The 16921-nt window shown below is 43.1% G+C and overlaps 2 protein-coding genes and 1 pseudogene across 3 annotated transcripts; all 3 read left to right on the forward strand.

Annotated features, from left to right (window-relative positions):
- Positions 1–241: 241 nt before the first annotated feature.
- Positions 242–3801, forward strand: LOC111964520 (annexin A1-like; annotated as a pseudogene).
- Positions 3802–6022: 2221 nt separating this feature from the next.
- slc30a5 (solute carrier family 30 member 5) lies at positions 6023–12211 on the forward strand. The gene is made up of 16 exons (XM_023987625.2): positions 6023–6460; positions 6799–6921; positions 7018–7084; positions 7195–7280; positions 7395–7482; positions 7605–7692; positions 7811–7887; positions 8023–8193; positions 8361–8655; positions 8808–9016; positions 9192–9349; positions 10541–10670; positions 10843–11101; positions 11275–11501; positions 11711–11839; positions 11939–12211. Exons 1-16 carry the CDS (start codon positions 6390–6392, stop codon positions 12107–12109), a joined length of 2349 nt encoding a protein of 782 aa, XP_023843393.1. The 5' UTR covers positions 6023–6389; the 3' UTR covers positions 12110–12211.
- Positions 12212–13043: 832 nt separating this feature from the next.
- On the forward strand, positions 13044–16413 carry LOC111963995 (G2/mitotic-specific cyclin-B1). 2 transcript variants are annotated; one of them, XM_023987626.2, is made up of 9 exons: positions 13044–13154; positions 13400–13534; positions 13637–13744; positions 13889–14071; positions 14169–14327; positions 15034–15270; positions 15517–15657; positions 15802–15912; positions 16037–16413. In XM_023987626.2, the coding sequence occupies exons 1-9, from the start codon at positions 13134–13136 to the stop codon at positions 16139–16141; spliced, it is 1200 nt and encodes a 399-aa protein (XP_023843394.1). In that variant the 5' UTR covers positions 13044–13133; the 3' UTR covers positions 16142–16413. The 2 variants fall into 2 exon arrangements, with proteins under 2 accessions (XP_023843394.1, XP_023843395.1); XM_023987627.2 differs by lacking the exon at positions 15034–15270 and having other exon boundaries at positions 13054–13154; positions 16037–16238.
- The last annotated feature ends 508 nt before the right edge of the window (positions 16414–16921 follow it).

Consider the following 16921-nt stretch of genomic DNA (forward strand, 5'->3'; position numbering starts at 1 on the left):
CACTGTAATTATACTGCTATTGCTTAGGATTAGTGTGAGGACTAGTGATAGGGTTAAGTTGACTGAGATAAGTACAGTGTAACAATCAGTAATTACAACACCTGTTACACTGTACTTACAGGAATTATTTTCACAGATATAACTAAATTCCGAGCTGTAAAGATGGAAACAGTCGCAAACAGTAGAGATTGAAACCGTCACATCAGCTGTAGAGATGGAAACAGACATAACAGCTGGAAAGATGGAAGACAACTCACAAATGTTTGGTAAATCAAAGCCTGTATATTATGGAACAGTAGCCCCATATCCACACTTAAGTGCTAGTGGCGATGCAACAGCTCTTGAGAAAGCCATTGAAGTCAAAGGTAAGAACACCATGTATCAGAATAGTCATCCTCCAAGCCCCCCTCCCGCTGGGCACAGACGTCAGTTCATCGTCTGGTTTTGATTTACATTTGGTTGAGTTGTCAACTAACGTGAATTCAACGTGAAATCAACAACGACAAATTCCACACTCACGTTGATTCAATATCATCACATTACATTTTGTGGTTCAAATTATGTGTAAACAATGTTGATTCAACCAGTTTCTATCCAATGGGCTTCTATTTTTATTTAATTTAAATGTTTTATTTAACCTTTATTTAACTATTCACTCAGTCGGTTTTGTTGTGTTTTTATTAATGATCAATATTACCTCTACAGGAGTGGATGAGGATGTGACTATGACAGTTCTGGTGAAGAGGAGCAATGGGCAGAGACAACAAATCAAAATAGTCTATGAGCAGTCTTCTGGGCATATGAGTCACAACATTGTCCCCTCAGCCAATCCCCACTCCTAACTGCCCCTTACACATCTCGTCCCCTCCCCTCTAACTTGTTTCAGGCTCTGACTGATGACCTGAAGTCAGCTCTGAGCTCAGATCTGAAGGATGTGGTTTTGGCCCTGCTGATGACCCCTGACTAATTTGATGCCCACCAGCTCAGACAAGCTACAAAGGTAAACAGCAAGAAGGTTTTTTGGTATATTTTCACAACTTTTAGTACAAAACTCCAAACTGGTCACTTGTAACACAGCCAGTCTTTCATTCAAAACTTGCCGTTGTGCATTCATTTGGATTGTGAACATCTCTCACCACACAACCACTGATTCAAAATATACGTTTATTGTGAAATCTAATGAGAACATTGGTTTAATCACATAATTCTATATTTTCAACTTAGTCGTTTTAACTACCAGTTCATCCAATGCAAGATACGTGTTCAAATGAAACAAATTAAATTAATTAAGATGAAATAACATTTAGCACGCATTCATTTGCATCAAGCCTTTCTTGAGCATTTGGCCGTACATTCTCGTCCACATCACTGTGAATCTCATTGTTCATGCATCGCGGGAAAAACCTTTTGGGTTGGCAAATCCAAGCTTGACGTTGGTCTGCATTGATGTCGTCGTAAGCCACCGTCCATTGCCAGAAGGAAGGTGGCAAGCTCATGAGGACGGCGATCATCCATGCTGAAAAATAATCCTTAATAGGGTTGAGGACAGAAGAGTATGGGGGCAGGAACAGGGTCACATATCGGGGATGGGCCCAAAACCATGCCTGAACCCCCTCTGCATGGTGGAACCTGAAATTGTCCTACACAATGTCATCGGTGACTTCTCCACCTTGACAGTCCTGCTCAATTTCATTGAGAAACACAATGAGGTGTGCAGTGTTATAGGATCCAAGTAATGACCTACGTTATACCACACCATCTTCAGAGATAGCTGCGCACATGGAGATGTTTCCCCCACGTTGTCCAGGCACTTGGACGGTCGCCCGTTGGCCGATGAGTTGCCAAGTTTTGGCCAGGTTAAAGCCCGCTTCATAAACAAAGATATACTTGTGATAGTTCACAGCAGCATCAAGCACTATCACCCTCTAAAATATATTTTTGTTAGTTATTTTTACAGTATAGTTCCAATATGATATTGTGAAGTAACGTGTACATCAAATAGTAACAGTAATACAGTATATATGTAATGAATACTCAGGGAGAAAAAGGTATAGATTCACGCGCAGAGCGCAGCAGGTGTTTATTTCGCAGAAGGCAAGAATCGTGGTCACAGGCAGGCAATGGTCATACACAGGTAGGCAAACAGGCAGGTGAATCAAAACTAGGACTGAAGGCTATAACTGTTTCTCACAAACGAGCTAGGAAAAGGCTTAGTAGAGTCAAAGCGAACAATACCTCACAAAGGCACAAACAGAATGAACTGAACTAAATAAGGAGCTGATGAGACCAGGTGAGTAACTAACACAGGGGAAATCAATMAYCAYAAATGAAAGACAGGGCTACMTTCAAGAACACAAAGAAACAGAACACAAGGTTGACTAGGAAAATAAATACAGAACCTTACAATATAGTGCTGTACCTGAACATACTAGGCCCGCAGTTGTTTCACCCAGTCGTTGTTTCTCACAAAAGCCACAAGGTAAATGTGTTTCATAGATACCTGGTGCCTCTTCGAAAGGCAGATGATTGTTGTTAAGCTGGTGGATGCCACATTGATAAAGGTGTCATCGGTCTCCTCAATGGCCTGCTTTATTTTGAACAGCCATATGTCACTGCTGGCTCTCACCTTTTCCACCACTGCTCACTCCTGCTGGTTGGTCAGCACACGGCCACAGGGTCTTCTGTCAATTCTGAGGGTAGAACAGTGTATACTGTCAATAGATCATACTGTAAGAACATTAACATGTTTTTTTACTGTATGTAATTTACTGTAACATGTCATTTACTGTAAATGTAATGATAAAGCAGAGTGCATATTCTGCAGACTTACTGGTTTTCTTGGCGAAATGTTCTCATGATCGAATTGACAGTTGATCTTTTCAGATTGGGGTGAATTAATCTAGCAGCCTCTGCCATGGTAAGGCCTCTGTTTACCACATGGTCAACGACGATGGCCTGGACTTTAGACACATGTTCCATGTTGTCTGCCTCCCTCTCTCTGATACCCACCTCTTTGACGGGGCCCATGCCCACCTCTTTGACGGGGCCCATNCCCATGCCCACCTCTTTGACGGGGCCCATGCCCACCTCTTTGACCTCTTTGACGGGGCCCATGCCCACCTCTTTGACGGGGCCCATGCCCACCTCCTTGTCTACGAGCTCTTTGATTTCTTCCTCTCCCTTGCTGTCTATCCTGCGCCATGTTGAAAGAAATTGCAAATGTTCACACACACCCTTTTATTTGGTGACCAATTGTGACCAATATTATCATGTACTGTAGGGCAGGTCTATGCTTCAATTGCTATTCGATATGGTTCTTGTTTTGTTCAATAGCGTTTGGGCACAAATTAGGATCTTCTGGTAGAAATTATGGCATCAAGGACACACGAGGAGATTTGTCAGATCAAGAGGACCTTCATGGATAGTGTGAATATGTGTTCATTTCAAGATCGATCATGAGTGTAAGGATGTATTGAAGCGTTATAAATGTCTCGCTCGCTTTCTCCTACAGAATACCAGAAGGACTTGGACAAGGTCATTAAATGTGAGACCAGTGGAGACTTCACCCCCGCAATTCTGGCCCTTCTGAAGGCTGACAGGAGTAAAGACACTGACGTGGACATCGATCTTGCCAAAAAGGGTGCAAGGGTAGGACCTTTAACAACATAGTGGATGCAATAATATAACTCCATGATAATGTCTGGGCACATAGTCAGTCTCTAATGTGGTAAAATTGTTTCCTAGGCTCTCTTTGAGGCAGGAGAGAATACCAAAGGGACTGATGTTGAAAACATCAGTTGAAAACAGACCTGCTGTTTTCAACTCTTAATGATCGGCTATGAAAAGCCAACTGAGATTAATTTCCTGATTATTATTTGACCATGCTTGTCATTTATGAACATTTTGAAAATCTTGGCTCTCTCTAATTTTCTCCTTCTCTCTTTTCTTTCTCTCGGAGGACCTGGGCCCTAGGACCATGCGTCGGGACTGCCGCCCGTGGTGACTCCTTGCTGTCCCCAGTCCGCCTGGCCTTGCTGCTATTCCAGTTTCAGCTGTTCTTGCCTGCGGTTATGGACAGTTATAGACCTGTTGTTTTTTCAACTCTTGATGATCGCTATGAAAAGCCAACTGAAAAATTATTCATGATTATTATTTGACCATGCTTGTCACTTATGAACATTTTTTGAAAACATCTTGGCATAGTTCTGTTATAATCTCCACCCGGCACAGCCAGAAGAGGACTGGCCACCCCTCATAGCCTGGTTCCTCTCTAGGTTTCTTCCTAGGTTTTGGCCTTTTCTAGGGAGTTTTTCCTAGCCACCGTGCTTCTACACCTGCATTACTAGCTGTTTGGGTTTTAGGCTGGGTGTCTGTACAGCACTTCGAGATATTAGCTGATGTACGAAGGGCTATATAAAATAAAATTGATTGATTGATTGATGTCGCCGTCTTCATTGACATTCCTGCAGCAGGAGCGGCCCACAGCTCGCCAAAGGTAAGGCATATTAAGAGTACAAACACACACAAACACACAGAAGGCCTGCAGAGTCTCCAAAATAGCCAGGTACAAAATCACTACATAGGTTCCAACACACAACAGAAGGTCCAAACACACCCAGACAAACAGGTGTAATGTAACCACACACAAACAGGTCACACATAAAACGGACACAGAAAGAAAGATTCTTAAGACTGTCCTTAATCATGAATGAATCAATGTCTATTTTTATCTCCTAGCATTCCAGAAGTATTCTGATTTCAGTGTTGTGGCTTGGCCCAAAGCACTCGACCTGGAGCCGAAGGGGGACGTTGAGGACTGCCTCATAGACATTGGTGAGGTCATCTCCACTATCATGATTGATACATTGTACTCTATTTCTGTGATTTATATTCAACTGATCTGTATGTCTTTGATAGTGTAGTAAAGTGTCTGCTGCAAGCCTGTTTTCTTCACTCTCTCTCTGTGTGTGTGTGTGTGTGTGTGTGTGTGTGTGTGTGTGTGTGTGTGTGTGTGTGTGTGTGTGTGTGTGTGTGTGTGTGTGTGTGTGTGTGTGTGTGTGTGTGTGTGTGTGTGTGTGTGTGTGTGTGTGTGTGTGTGTGTGTGTGTGTGTGTTTCATGCGTGTGTTCATGCGTGTGTGCGTTGGTGCTTACCTGTATTAGATGGTGTATTTGGTAAAGATATAAAACTCCTCTCCAGGGCTACGGTACGTGTGATGAAACTCTGATCAGGATGCCTGCTGAGCCGCTCTGAGGTGGACCTGAAGAAGGTGATGGAAGAGTTTGAGACCATGTACAAAAAAAAACTACAGGAGCACACCCTGGTGAATTACACAACACAACACTGGGTGAGAATCAGGAGAAAGTTGGAGATTTTTTATTAAATTATTTTGACATTAACTCATTACCCCGTTTCCTTTGTGAAACAGGAGGAGACAAGGGATATTATGAGAAAATCCTGCTTTTACTGTGCGGACCTCTCTGAAGACTGTACATACCAAATGTTCTTGCATTACTAAAATAAATAAAAACATATTGAAAATATTGAAGGCCTACCTGTTTACAAATAGCTGCATACATAAAGAACAGATAAGAGCTTGACAACTAGTGCTGCCTTCATATGTGGTTTGTTTACTAAATAAGTATATTGGAATTATGTATTCATAAAACTCTTTGTAAGAGCAGTAATCAATGTATCTTTTTAGGTATCCTACAGCAGTATAAAATATGTAATCCAAAGTCTAAATATAAAATGTTTTGGGGAAAGGCTATAATTTCACTTTGGCTGCACAAAGCAGAACTGATGGGAACTCGGACCTGGGAACTCTAGTACGTTCAAAACCATTGGGAACTCGGAAAAAACAAGCGTCGACTGAGAAAAATCTATTTGAATGGTCATCCAAATCCGAATTCAGCTCGGGAGCTCGGGCCTATGACTAGAGCTCCGAATTCCCGACCTGAAGATCACTAACGTCATGATTTGACCTCGTATTTTTCCGTGTTCCAAGTTGTTTGAACGCGGCATTAGGTTCGCGAATTTGTGACGTGGAAACGTTTACAGTATCCGGAAGTGTGGCCGCCACCATCTGGGATGGTATTSTTTCCTTTGGAAGCAATTTTACAAATAGTTTATGATACCATATTCTTAATTATGCCGGATATTTGAACGAACATGGTCTGCATCTGTATTGTAAGAGGGAGGTCTTGCTAACTAGCTAGCTACGATGCCTTGTTGAATTATATGATAAGCTAGCCGGCTAGCTAGCTAACAACAGCTACTATAGTAACGTTAATCTCTTTGACACAACTTTACAAGGCCAACGTTCGCTAGCAACCACCAGCCTGGTCGCATGGATCATTACATTTGTTGAATTTCAGCCTAGCTTTAAAAATGGATGACAAATACAGCAGCAATGTACTTTCCAGTGGACAGCTTGGCAGGGTTGAAGTGCCGAATGCCAGGTAAGCCCTCTAGTTTTCTAGTAACGTTAAATTGTTGTGGTTAGGCAGCTTATGTTAGCTGTAGCTGAGGAATGCTCAAGAGAGAACAGAGCTGAGCGTTCCTCAGCTAGGTCAGTTGCTTTCTTCGCTGACTAACTATTTATCCTGTGACGATTGTACCACATTAGTTGAATTCAGAGTATTTGCTTGTATGTTCTGTTCAATGCTAGCCTACAGTAGAAGTGAGGCTATTGTTTACATCATGGCTGTGTTTATGTCACTGATTGTCATCACTAGTCGTCCTTAGCTAGGTGGGCAAATTCATGTTCTCAGATTGCATTTGGTATTCTCTCTTTCAGGCTAACCAGGTACATAGTGTTACTGCTTGTGTCCAAGGTGTTGAAGGCACTTGGGATCTTTGAATCATATGACCTCCTTAAAGTTGTCCATATTGTTCAGTTCATCTTCATACTAAAATTGGGGTGAGTAGCTCCTTGTTACCCTTTTCTCCTCCGATTTAAAATCTGAGTTTATTCTGTTATGAATGGAAAATACATCTGTCTCTTGTTCCTGTCTAGGTGTGCAGTGATTTTGGTTTTCTTCCAAAAACCATTCTCTTCTGGGAAAGCAATTTCAAAGAGACAGGTATGCTTTTGCCTTGCTTTCAGGTCTTACTCGGAGACACAAATAATGTGTCATAGACAGCATGTGCACTCCAGGAGTAATCACGTGACCCTCACCCATCTTTATTGCAGTGGATCAAGCTTCTCAAACATTCGGTCATCAGCTGCATCATTTCCCTGCTGGGTTTCTTTGGTCTCACTCTCTGTGGACCTTTAAGGTAAGATGTCATGTCAGCCGTCTGATTGAATGGAGGGTTTTGTTTCTTGATGTCATTACTTGTACGACCTCAGACACTCCTTGATAAGATCCTATTTTTTTCCTTCTTGCTCAGGACGTTGTTACTGTTTGAGCACAGCGATGTGGTGGTCATCGCACTCCTCAGTGTTCTATTCACAAGCTCAGGAGGTGGCCCCTCCAAGGTAAGCACACGTGTGCATCTGTTTTTTAAATTTCTTTCTAAACAGTCTTATCAATCTTCATTTCAATGTCTTCCAAACCCCTGTGGATGTTGTGAATGACAACATGTCTGTTTGTGTTGTAGACCAGAGGTGCTGCTCTCTTCATTATCGCTGTCATCTGTCTCCTTCTCTTTGACAATGATGACCTCATGGCGAAGATGGCGGAACATCGTATCCTTTCTGAAATGCATGATAGAATAGGGGTATACAAGTGCATTATTTTCTTTCTGAATGGGTGATCATAATGTCTAACCTCTATAGTCTTTCCCTTAATCATCTGCTCTTCTAGCTGAAGGACACCATGACAGTGCCCTCACTCATGCTCTCTATACTGCTATTGCATTCTTGGGGGTAGCAGATCACAAGGTAAGGAAATCAATCACATCACAAGTACAGTATTTGCTTGTCTAGTGGATGTAATCTTCCCTGTGCCTCAACTCCATCTTCTCTCCTTTCTCCACACTTTGAGAAAAGTTAAGCCACTAATGCTCTCTTTCTCAGGGTGGGGTTGTGTTGCTGGTGGTGTCTCTCTGCCTGAAGATTGGCTTCCACACAGCTTCCAGGAAGTTGTCTGTGGAGATCGGGGGAGCCAAACGCCTCTATGCCCTGGATAACTTGGTCTCCTCCATAGTCCTGCTGCCCTGGGTCATAGTGCTCTCAGCCACCACAGAGGTAAGAGATGGATAATATGGGAAAGCACAGTTCTAAGGCATCTAATGCAGCTTTATCAGATTTCTTTACAAATATTTTGTCTCAGTAAGGTTAAGAGCCCAAACAATTGGGTATTTGTTACTGCATAAAGAGTACAAAGTGCCTAAACTGTGATTCTAAATTTCCAGAGCAAAGTGGAGTCATGGTCGGCTCTTATCCTGCCATTTGGGATGATCATCTTCTCTGTAATGATCCTGGAGTTCTATGTAGAGTCCATCTGCATCACCAAGATGGAGGCTCCCAGGTGTGCCCGCTATGGCTCCATCTTTCTCTTCCTCAGCGGGCTGCTGCTGGCCAACTTCTGGACCCACCCGCTGACGGAACAGCTCCGGACCATGAGCAAGACCCCCCAGCAAGAGAGCACAGAGACGGAGCATGTGCTCTCTGGGGGGGTGCTGGTCAGTGCAGTCTTCTTCATCATGGGTGAGTGAGAGTACCGGCAGTAGTAATGACTGACTTCATGGTGGCTAGACAGTTTTTGTCAGAGTAAGGACTGACATTAAGTAGTCTAACTTTCAGGTGGCATTCATTGAGCATGTCATATAGCGTAAATCCCCCTCTCTCACTGTTTTCAGCTGACAGCATCTTGTCGTCACCATCGAAGAAGGGTCAGAAGGGGACCTTGGTGGGGTATTCCCCCGAGGGAACCCCTCTGTATAACTTCATGGGGGACGCCCTGCAGCACACGTCCCAGTCTCTGCCCCGCTTCATCAAAGACTCCCTCAAACAGATCCTGGAGGAGTATGATTCCAGACAGATCTTCTACTTCCTCTGTCTCAATCTGGTAAGTAGAACCTCAGGTATGAGAATACACAGGACTGAATATCAGATGACTGGACTGGGTGATCTAGACTTGAGAATTTCAGTACCATGCCTTATCTACAGAGCTTTTTGTGGTGGCTAAAAAATTAAGATTAGTTGACTAAATTGCTTGTTACTTCTTGTTTTCCACGTTCTAGGCTTTCACGTTTGTGGAGCTCTTCTACGGTGTGTGGACCAACAGCCTGGGCCTGATCTCTGATGGCTTCCACATGTTGTTTGACTGCTCTGCTCTAGTGCTGGGCCTCTTCGCAGCTCTCATGACACGCTGGAAAGCAACCAGGATATTCTCTTATGGGTAAGCTCAGTAATGGAGATAAGCTGCTCTAAGAGGTATTGGACGTAGGGCTGGACGATATGGCCAAAATCTCATATCCCGATTTATAAGTAATTTCATATCCCGATAACGAATCATATCACGATATAGCACATTTTCTGTAAATTCAATGAATAAATAGTTTATATGAAATGACCACATGTAAAGGCCTATTTCTTATTACATTTTGAGTTATAATCAACAAATAAAAGGTACTTACTCATATGATTATTTCTCCTTTTATTTAGAACCTTTGTGCACATTTTCAATTAAGAATGTAACCAAATTTATGAAACCTAAAAAGGTAAATAGAAAACACTTCAAATATAGTTGCAAACAAAATAAATATAGGCCTAAAAATATATATATATATAATATTTTTTTTAAATGGAGGGGGGCTTGCCTGTTTTAAATGTTATTTTGGCATTAATACTTGTCACTTATCAATTTGCATTTGGTACCTTGGGTCGAGTGTTGGCACCAACTCACGAAACCTCAGTTTCTCGACAGTGTAAATTGGGGCCATGTCTTTGCAGATGTAAGTTGTAACGGCAGCTGTTATCTCCTTCCACCTTTGTGATTCTTTGCCATATGGTGTGCCGCGGGCAAAAGCCTCTTGCAATGTCTGAGTCGGTGGTTTGTTTTGAGCACTCGATTGTACTGTTTTGGGTCTCATCCTTAGATTCTCTCCGTACTGTTTCACATGATTCTTGCGTAGGTGGTAAAAGAGGTTAGTGGTGTTTGAGCCTGTTGTCGGGACCGGCTTGCGGCATATTTTGCAGAGGACGGTTTTCTGGCCCGTGTCAGACTTTTGATACCCAAACCACGTCCAAGCGACCGAAGTAGCCCCTCTTTTAGATACGAGCTCCGTGCTTTGTGTCACGTTCACTCTCCTCCATGTTTGTTTGTGTTGCAAATTTCCTTCTGCACGTGTGGAAGAACGCAAAGCGTCGTCCAATCAACGAAAAATATTGCCGTATAGAGTGTGATTTGCGACACAACGAAATAAACGATAGAGCATAATATGAAATGATAGAAGTTTTTCTATCGTCACACGATATATATCGTCATATCGCCCAGCCCTAATTGGACGTCTTCATTCTTATCTGGAGCTATTATTGTCAAGTTGAGAAATTCAAATGTAATTGATCAATGTTCTGTTTCAATTTGCAGATATGGCCGAGTTGAAATTCTCTCTGGATTCATCAATGGCTTGTTCCTCATGGTCATAGCTTTCTTTGTCTTTGTGGAGTCGGTCACACGACTCGTAGACCCTCCCAACATTAACACAGACATGTTGACAGTAAGTTAACCATGTCTACAGCTTCTCATAATGCCTCTTTATGTTCATCATGTTAACATTTGTATCAAACATATTCAAGTTTCTCTACCTAATAATATGTAGGTTGTCCAAAAGAGTTTAAACAAATGTTCGTCTGGTAACCCTGATAACACAGCATCTGTGTTTTCCCTAGCCTGTGTCAGTTGGAGGTCTCCTCGTCAACCTAGTGGGTATCTGTGCCTTCAGCCACGCCCACTCCCACGGTGCCGCTAAAAGCAACTGTTCATCACATGATCATGGCCACTCCCACGGGCATGGGCACAGTGAGCACGGGCACTCTCATGGGGGACATGGGCACGGTGGAAACGGGCATGGGCAGAGCAGTCATGGACACAGTCATGGAAGCAGCCATGGCCACTCCCATGGCGGGGGCATGAATGCCAATATGAGAGGTGAGTGATCCACATTATAAAAGCTGTTCATAATTCCTTGTAGAGCTGAGCTGAAGAGAGGTGTTATGAATGTACGTCCAAATTAGGTGCTCATTTGCTCTTCGTTGTTTTCAACTGTATGACGGACCACAGTCAGTGTTTAATCACGGCTTTAAATGCGTATTTTTTTCCAGGTGTCTTTCTGCACGTGCTGGCTGACACGCTGGGCAGTGTTGGTGTGATCATCTCCACAATTCTCATTCGTCAGTTTGGCTGGTTGATCGCTGACCCCATCTGTTCCCTCTTCATCTCCACCCTCATCTTCCTCAGTGTCATCCCGCTGCTGACAGATGCAGCCGAGGTCCTCCTCTTGAGGACGCCTCCTGAACATGAGAAGGACCTCAACATCGCCCTGGAAAAGGTTGGATAGCAAAACCTGTACTTACATAGTAAAGTAAATCAAAATCGAAATATTATAATTAAGTACATTAGATTTGTGTTCAGTTGATTGATAGTGTTTGAAGAGTGGACCATACCATACAATGAATAATCATGTTGGGTTGATTGATATTGTTTGAAGAGCGGYCCATACAATGAATAATCAGGTTGGGTAATTTTGTGTTCTTTCAGATTGAGAAAGTAGAAGGTGTGCTATCTTACCGCGACCCTCACTTTTGGAGACACTCAGCCAGTGTCATCGCAGGAACGATTCACCTGCAGCTGATGTCAGACGTTGTGGAGCAGAGGATCATACAGCAGGCGAGTGTAAAAAAATGTTTATTGATTATTTTTTGGGTTAAGTTAATTGTGTTTTCATGAATAATACATCTCAAACCATTTTCATGTTGTCATTTATAGGTGACTGCTATTCTGAAAGATGCCGGGGTGAATAATCTATCTGTCCAGGTGGAGAAGGAGGCCTATTTCCAGCACATGTCTGGCCTCACTACTGGATTCCATGATGTTCTGGCAATGACACAACAAATGGAGTCCATGAATTATCTGAAAGATGGAACATGTATCATGTAACTTATTCTGTGGTACCAAATCAAATTTTAGAATTTTTTTTTTTTTGCATTTATGTGTGTGTGTGCAGTTCATGTGAAATAAAAATGGAATATATAACTTTTATCATGGTTGGACTACAACCACTGTCTTTATTATGTTCTTTGATTACTCCACCTCCATTTTTTTAGAAGAGTAATTATGCACAAGATATGTGGCTACTGCAGAGCCTGATGTGCCTCCAGAGCACATTTATGGGATCAGAGGTTAACACAATATAATAAATGTGTGTTGTATGGGCATGATGTCCTGTTTCCTACATGACTAGCACAAATGCAGTAATAAGAAGACCGTAAATAGTAAAATAACAGTGCAGTACAAGTGTACACTTTATTACATAAAATGCAACTGTGATGGTGGAGTTATCAAAGAAAAGCAGAGCCAAAATCAAAGGTTTTTAAGAATCTTTGGGGAAATTAGCKGCTGATGGTGCTCCTAGGGGCGGCAGGTAGCCTCGTGGTTAGAGAGTTCGGCCAGTACCGAAAGGTTGCTGGATCGAATCCCGGAGCCGACAAGATACAAATCTGTCGTTCTGCCCCTGATCAAGGCAGGTAACCCACTGTTCCCCGGTAGGCCGTCATTGTAAATACGAATTTGTTCTTCACTGACTTGCCTAGTAAAATAAATAAAAAGATCTTTGCAAACATATAATTCATTACATAGTAGAAAACATCAACAAACAAAAAAACAAGTTGGTAAACCGTAATTAAGTACAATAAAGTGCCTTTGTTTTCAACTGAAACAAAACGTATTTTTCTTATTTATAAGGAGGCGGAAGTCTTAAAAAAAATGATGAATTCTGTCGTCATTACAGGTTGTCCTAGGAACGCATTCTAAGCGGCTGCATATCATCCAATCAGATGACAATGAATTTGGGAACGCAGCGAATGAGATTCGAGTAAGCCTGCATTTAAACCACGGTCATTCACCCTTTGGTATTGTACAGATCAGTGTATTCTGTCTTCAGCAAACAAACTCATCTTTCGAAATGGCTCTCCCTATGACCAGAGTAAGTTTTATATTTTGCGGATTTTCTCGTTGTTGTAATGTAGTCGTGGCATTTGATTCATTTTTTCTATGCATTAGTTTAGAGTTTTTGGAGCTCAAATGGAGATGAGGGAATCGCCTCGTGCATCTGCAAAAATGTTTCCTTCTCGTGACATTCTTGCGTACTGTAGCCATTCAGAGTTCGATATCCCTTGTTTTATTTGACTGTGAATCAATCTAGCTACATGGTTTCTTTTATTGCGGTAGAGTCGTCTGGCTTCCTCAGAGAACCAAACTACTCTGCCGGGAAAGGCTGTTCTGGGAACTAAGCCTACGCTGAGACAACGAGCGGCGCTCGGCGAAATCGGAAATGTTGGAGTCCCCAGACAGACTCTGAAAAAGGTGAGATTCCGGAAACGTTTTCTCTATGTATGGCTTACGATCTAGTTGCCATGTCTTTTTTTTTTTTTTGTACTAAAATACTGCGCTTAAATGATTCTACAGAATGCAAAGGCAGAAACCACTAAGGTGGTTGACAGGYAGACCAGCACGCGGACTGAAAAGGCCCAGGTGGTTCAAGCACCAAAAATAGTAGTTTTTCCCCCTGTTCAGGTGAGACTTCTGGGGTGATGGGCAATAATTTGTCTGCTTCATATTTTTGTTTGCCTTCAATCTGCTCAACTCTCCATTCCCGTCTTGGACCTTGTTCACCACTACACCCCATATTGAATATGAACGTTGGGTGTTATCTGACAGGTTTTGCCTGAGCCAATGTCTCCCACACCTATGGAGACATCTGGCTGTGTTCCCAACGAGCTGTGCCAGGCCTTCTCAGATGTCCTACTTAATATCAAGGATGTAGATGCTGATGACTATGACAACCCCATGCTCTGCAGTGACTATGTGAAGGACATCTACAAATATCTCCAGAAACTTGAGGTTGGTGTTCTGAAACGGAGTAACTATGTCCAGCAAATGCATTATCTTACTGCATGTGCCTGTTGCATACATGACCCTCTGTCATCTCCCCTTGCAGATTGATCAGGCTGTCAAACCCAAATATCTGGAGGGACAGGAAATTACAGGCAACATGCGTGCTATCCTCATCGATTGGCTTGTCCAGGTCCAAATCAAGTTCCGCCTGCTGCAGGAGACCATGTTCATGACTGTGGGAATCATTGATCGCTTCCTTCAGGTAATAAGTCAGTGGCATTTTTCCCTTGGCCAACTATATCCTAGACATCCTGATCTGAAACTATTTGAAGTGTTGTGGGAATTTATTTTCACCCCTTTATTCCTCCCCAATTTCGTGATATCCAATTGGTAGTAGTCTAGTCTTGCTGCAACTCCAGTACGGATTCGGGGAGAGGCGAAGGTCTAGAGCCATGCATCCTCCGAAACACAACCTAGCTGCACTGCTTCTTGACACAATGTCCATCCAACCTGGAAGCCATCCGCACCAATGTGTCGGAGGAAACACCGTACACCTGGCTACCGTGTCAGCGTGCCCTGTGCCCGGCCCGCCACAGGCGTTGCTAGTGCTATGAGACAAGGATATCCCTGCCGGCCAAACCCTCCCCTAACCCGGATAACGCTGGGCCAATTGTGCGCTGCCTCCCGGTCGCGGCCTGCTGCGACAGGGCCTGGACTCGAACCCAGAATCTCTAGTGYCACAGCTAGCACTGCGATGCAGTGCCTTAGACCACTGCGCCACTCGGGAGGCCACGTGGTGGGGAATGTAGCAGACATATCATTTAACCCGCTAGTAGGCTTTATTTTTTGCCAATCCAGCATTTCAAGTTGGGGCAGATCAACAAAATGGGTTTGACAGAACCACAAATKATTTGCTCTTATTACTGTGTGTGTGAAAGGTCCCAATTGATTGACATCTCGTTCACCAGGATAACCCACTGCCCAAAAAYCAGCTCCAGCTTGTTGGTGTGACAGCCATGTTCATTGCCTCCAAATACGAGGAGATGTACCCTCCGGAGATCTTAGACTTCGCCTATGTTACCGACCAGGCCTACACCACTGCACAGATCAGGGACATGGAGATGACGATCCTAAGGGTGCTCAAGTTCAGCTTTGGCCGTCCTCTCCCCCTCCAGTTCCTCAGAAGGGCCTCAAAGATTGGCGAGGTATGCCAACCCCCTTCAATACTGACACCTCCATTTGTGTTGCTCTCCAACCCTGTTCCGAAAGAGCTACCTTCCTGTAGGTTTTTGCTCCAACCACAGGTGTAACTTGCTTAGTTTATCAACCAGCTAATTATTAGAATCTGGTGCACTAGATTAGCCTTAGTGCAGAAATCTATAGGACTGTAGCTCTTTGGAAGAGGGTTGGACAGCCCTGTCCTGTATTCACACCAATTAAAATCTCTCCAGGTGACTGCTGAGCACCACACCCTGGCAAAGTACTTTGTGGAGCTCACCATGGTAGACTACGAGATGGTGCACTTCCCTCCCTCCCAGGTGGCCAGTGCAGCCTTTGCCCTCACCCTGAAGGTCTTCAACTGCGGTGAATGGGTAAGATGTCATCAGTTTATTCAATTCTCTTAACTTTTCTGAATGGCATCCACCATTTTGTAAGCTTTCCTGACCAGTGAAACGAGGACATTGTTCATTATTGCTTAAGTCTTCTTACTTGCTGTATTTCTGTCCTCACCCCAGAGCTCCACACTACAGCATTACATGAACTACACAGAAGACAGCCTGGTCCCTGCCATGCAGCACATCGCAAAAAATGTTCTGAAGGTGAACGAGGGACAAACTAAGCACATGGTGAGTATCATACAAAGTACTGCCTCTTGCTTTGTGAATGTCACTATACATGCACCAATGATTAGCGTTCAAATGATTCTACGAAATTGCCCTTGTCCCCCTGATTTTTAACTCTTTGTTTCAGACGGTTAAGAACAAGTACTCTAGTCAGAAGCAGATGAGAATTGCCACTATTTCACAGCTTAAGTCTTCATTGATCAAGGACCTTGCAAAACAACTCACCCTATGAGATGCCTGCTGGCGCTATGTGCTGCTTGTACTGTACAGAATGTATTACTTATGTGATTTTATTTTTTTTAGTAAAGTCTTAACGATTGTGGGAGAAATGTTAGTGTTGGGAAGTGTATAGCTTGTGTTCCAACACCTGGGTGTTGGACTTCCTGGTAATTAAATGCATTGACCTAAAGTGGGTAAGTTCTACCTGGCCATCAATGTAACTTGCATGTATGATCAAGACTGTATATTCATGTAATGTCAATAAACATTTTATAAACTTTTAAATTATGCTTTTGTTTAATACTTTGATTTTGAAGGTATTCTTATTGTAATACTTAATCTTGTCCACTAGAAGGAGCTAGTGCTTTAGTTGCTGTCTTGGCAATTTCATGTGATGTGCAGCTAGTTTCCTTTATTGGTGCTTGCATGGCACATTTACAATTGGCCATTTTCTAGCTATCACTTGAACATCTGCCAAAGAGCACAAATTCTGGTAGGCATTCAACTGCTTGAGTAATGACATTTTGACTGGCTTAGAGGGGAAATGGCAACRGAGTATGGCCGGTGTTCACATGCATTAGACACTCAAGCTGTAAGGCTGCTTTTTTTTGGGACATGGCTGGGCTGACCCAGTTGCTCAGAGCTGCTCCTTTTCAAGGCCTCTCACTGCACTCTAAGGAGCATCTGTACAGACATTATTCAGGTCAGATCTATTCTGCTGTTGGTCAGCCTCTGGTCCATCTCATTAYGTCCTCTGCTTTTGTAACCCCAAAAATGGAAGGGTCTGGATCTG

Source organism: Salvelinus sp. IW2-2015, linkage group LG5 (genome assembly GCF_002910315.2).
Source record: "Salvelinus sp. IW2-2015 linkage group LG5, ASM291031v2, whole genome shotgun sequence".
Classification (NCBI taxonomy): domain Eukaryota; kingdom Metazoa; phylum Chordata; class Actinopteri; order Salmoniformes; family Salmonidae; genus Salvelinus; species Salvelinus sp. IW2-2015.